General features: G+C 34.8%; 1 protein-coding gene across 1 annotated transcript in view; it reads left to right on the top strand.

Moving 5' to 3' along the window:
* The first annotated feature begins 1,081 nt into the window (after positions 1-1,081).
* The window catches only part of LOC106869053 (uncharacterized), a 38,025-nt gene continuing 36,109 nt past the window's right edge, over positions 1,082-2,997 (top strand). Inside the window, exon 1 of the mRNA XM_014914563.2 lies at positions 1,082-1,406. Coding sequence (XP_014770049.1) covers positions 1,301-1,406 — 106 coding nt within the window. The 5' untranslated portion in view covers positions 1,082-1,300. The remainder of the gene's footprint in view (positions 1,407-2,997) is intronic.

Raw genomic sequence — 2,997 nt, 5'->3', positions numbered from 1 at the left:
AAAAGCAAGATAACCCAGGTTACATTTTGAACACCGATCGTAAGGAGACAAATTTTGATAATCTGATATTTAGTTCACCTTCCCGTCTGCTGAACAAACAGATATTGAAATGTCGGATAGAAGAGGAAAAGATTGGTGAGTTCTTGTCTTCTATTATAATGATGATGGGCTTTCACGTCACTTTCGACCGATAAATGTACTGTAGTCCCTGCCTATTGAATCAGCGTGCTGAGCGACTATTCCTCATGCTCTTGTACTCTTAATAGAATTCTCAGTCAGTGTGACACAAGAGTGGCAACGCTAGACCTTTGGATTACAAATATATCCATCCAATAGGCTAGTATAAAGGTTCCATCTGTTCAATTTCACTAATAAGGTATGGGTCACTTCAAAGGTATGATAGATGTAGTTGGCCAAGATGTCATAAGGCAGTAGAATTGGAACAAGGACCTTAATGTAAGCAACCATTTTTGATAGTCATCCCATTAACATCTGAGATGCATTATAGTAATATAAATCAACCATGTTTTATTTATCGACCTCAGAAGCATGAAAGGCAAAACTCGAAATTGGCAGGATTTTGAACTCCGAGCATAAAGCACTGTTACTGAATATTAGTAGCTTTGCTGATTCACCCATCCACCACCAAATGTATAGTATATAGTGTAAACATTCAAATTTCGTTACTATCTTTCCGAATCCTGCTGCATTTCACATGAAATTTTTGGTCCTCTTCAGCCATTTTGGTGTACAAGTCGACCTACCTTTTTTTTTTTTTTACTGTAAATTTTGGTCTAAAAAATTCGACATGTATGTCGAATATATAGTAGTTAATAATTCTTGAATAAATATAACTTTCGAATTCTATGATTTCACTTGTAGACTACGAAAGCAAGAAATCATTTTTAAAGCATGCATGGTTGAGAAATTTTCCCTACTTAAATATTCTTAACCTAATTATCTTTAAGAAACAATTATTTATATCCGTTATCAAGTTTCTGGCGCAGAAAATTATCAATTATTAACGTAAGACGTCAAGTTTGTAGACCGTTTGTGCATCCATATGTTTACGAAATTTCCATTCAAATAACTCATTGTACTTTACAAGAGAAAGACACGACAGTTAGTTCCACATAGTACGTGTCAACTAGATTTTGTTAAAATTTGCGTCATCTTAGTAACAGTAGACTCACACATTCATTCTGCTATGTAAGACCTAGTGTTGGGACCAGAAAAATAAAATTAAAATAAAGAATCGAAGTAAAGGAGAACATTGTCAAGATTTGAAGAAAAATTAAACATGTGGATTATTTTAAGTATGTTACTGTTTTCAGTCACCTTCACTGAAAGTTTCTTTTTTACGAAAGAGAAAAACCCAGATGAAATAGAAAAAACGGCCCAGAAAGGTAGGTTTTTCCCCTTTTGAAATGAACAGTAACTTTCAACATATTTATTTCGATGATATTTGTGAAAACCGCAAAGTTATTTCTATTGATGTGTAATAATTCTAGATTATGATAATAGCTTTTCACATTAGTACTAAGTAAAAACATATACATGGGATGAATATAGTCGGTATAGAGCGACTGTTAATCGATTCCAGTACATATCTAAACTTATATAATTGATCTTAGTGGGATAAAAAACCAACACGAATCTGAAGTGAATTATTGTTACCGTTCTGTCAATTTTGTCATTTAGTGACACAAACAATAGAACACATTAGAAGACATATGTAAAACATATGCGGACTAAATACCGTTTTACTATCTAATTCAGACTTCTAACTTTTATGAGTTGAAATCTTTCTTCCTGAGTCGATTTTGAGTTTTACTCTTCCGAGGCTGGTGAGAAAAATTGAGCACCTTCTATTAGGGCCGTTTTAACAACATTACAACTCTCCAAGGAAAACAGTGCAGGGGTCCCAAGCGCTTCCCAACTTTTGTTGCACCACGGACTGGTTTCATGCAATTTTCCCACGAACCGGGATCACACGCATAACAAAATAGAACAAAGTGCAAAATATATAATTTGATTATATATATATATATATATATATATATATATATACGCACACAAAATCACTCGTATATGACGCGTATATAACCTGTTTCATCTTTCTACTATAGGCATAAGGCCTGAAATTTTTTAGGATATGGAAGTAGGGGTTATTCGGTTACATTGACTCCGGTGCTCAGCTGGTATTTATTTCATCGACCCCAGTGCTTGCTCAGCTTGTACTTATTTCATCGACCCCGAAAGGATAAAAGGCAAAAGCGAACCCTTGGAGAAATTTGAACTCAGAACTTAAAGACTAATGCATAAAATTGAAATAAATTTCAATGTTTTTTTTTGTGTGCAGCCCGGTGGCTTGGGACTCCTGCCATACGCGACTATGGCATGCATAGATTAGCATCCACCCCCCACCTCGACCTGCGGGTGTCCCTAGGAAACTACGCACTGTGTCCATTCGTTAAGATGGTACTGTCTCTTATAATACTTCTATGAATAAAATCAGCAGCATAAGGTTCTAGTACAGATTTGAAAATTTGTACCTGCGTAAAATCAGTATTTTATTCCAACTAACTTGAATATTATACTTATCAAAACTAATAACTAAAAGATTGATGGCGGGTCTCCTAAAGAAATTATGCAATATAAACACGTCTCTATAATGGAAGACTCCTACGTTTGTTCGGTATGCCCTGACATCTCGTTTCACAAATGAACAGTTTCAGGGTATATCACTTTTCTATATTTTTATCAATTCATCACTAAATATTGTTTTATCCATTTACTTTTTTATTGGCTTCAGTCAATGGACTGCGGTAAGGCAAGGGTTACGTCTCCATATAGATCTCAGTATTCATTTCTGTCTGTTAATATATATTAAATAGCTACCACTACTTTCAAGAAGACAAAACTGGAGATTTCCCTGTTACACTAGTACAGACACACACCTACGTATACATACGTGTATGTGTGTGTGTATATATA

This window comes from Octopus bimaculoides, chromosome 10 (assembly GCF_001194135.2).
Source record: "Octopus bimaculoides isolate UCB-OBI-ISO-001 chromosome 10, ASM119413v2, whole genome shotgun sequence".
NCBI lineage: Eukaryota > Metazoa > Mollusca > Cephalopoda > Octopoda > Octopodidae > Octopus > Octopus bimaculoides.
The sequence above is the reverse complement of the archived record's forward strand: the minus strand, read 5'-3'. Positions and strand labels throughout refer to the sequence as shown.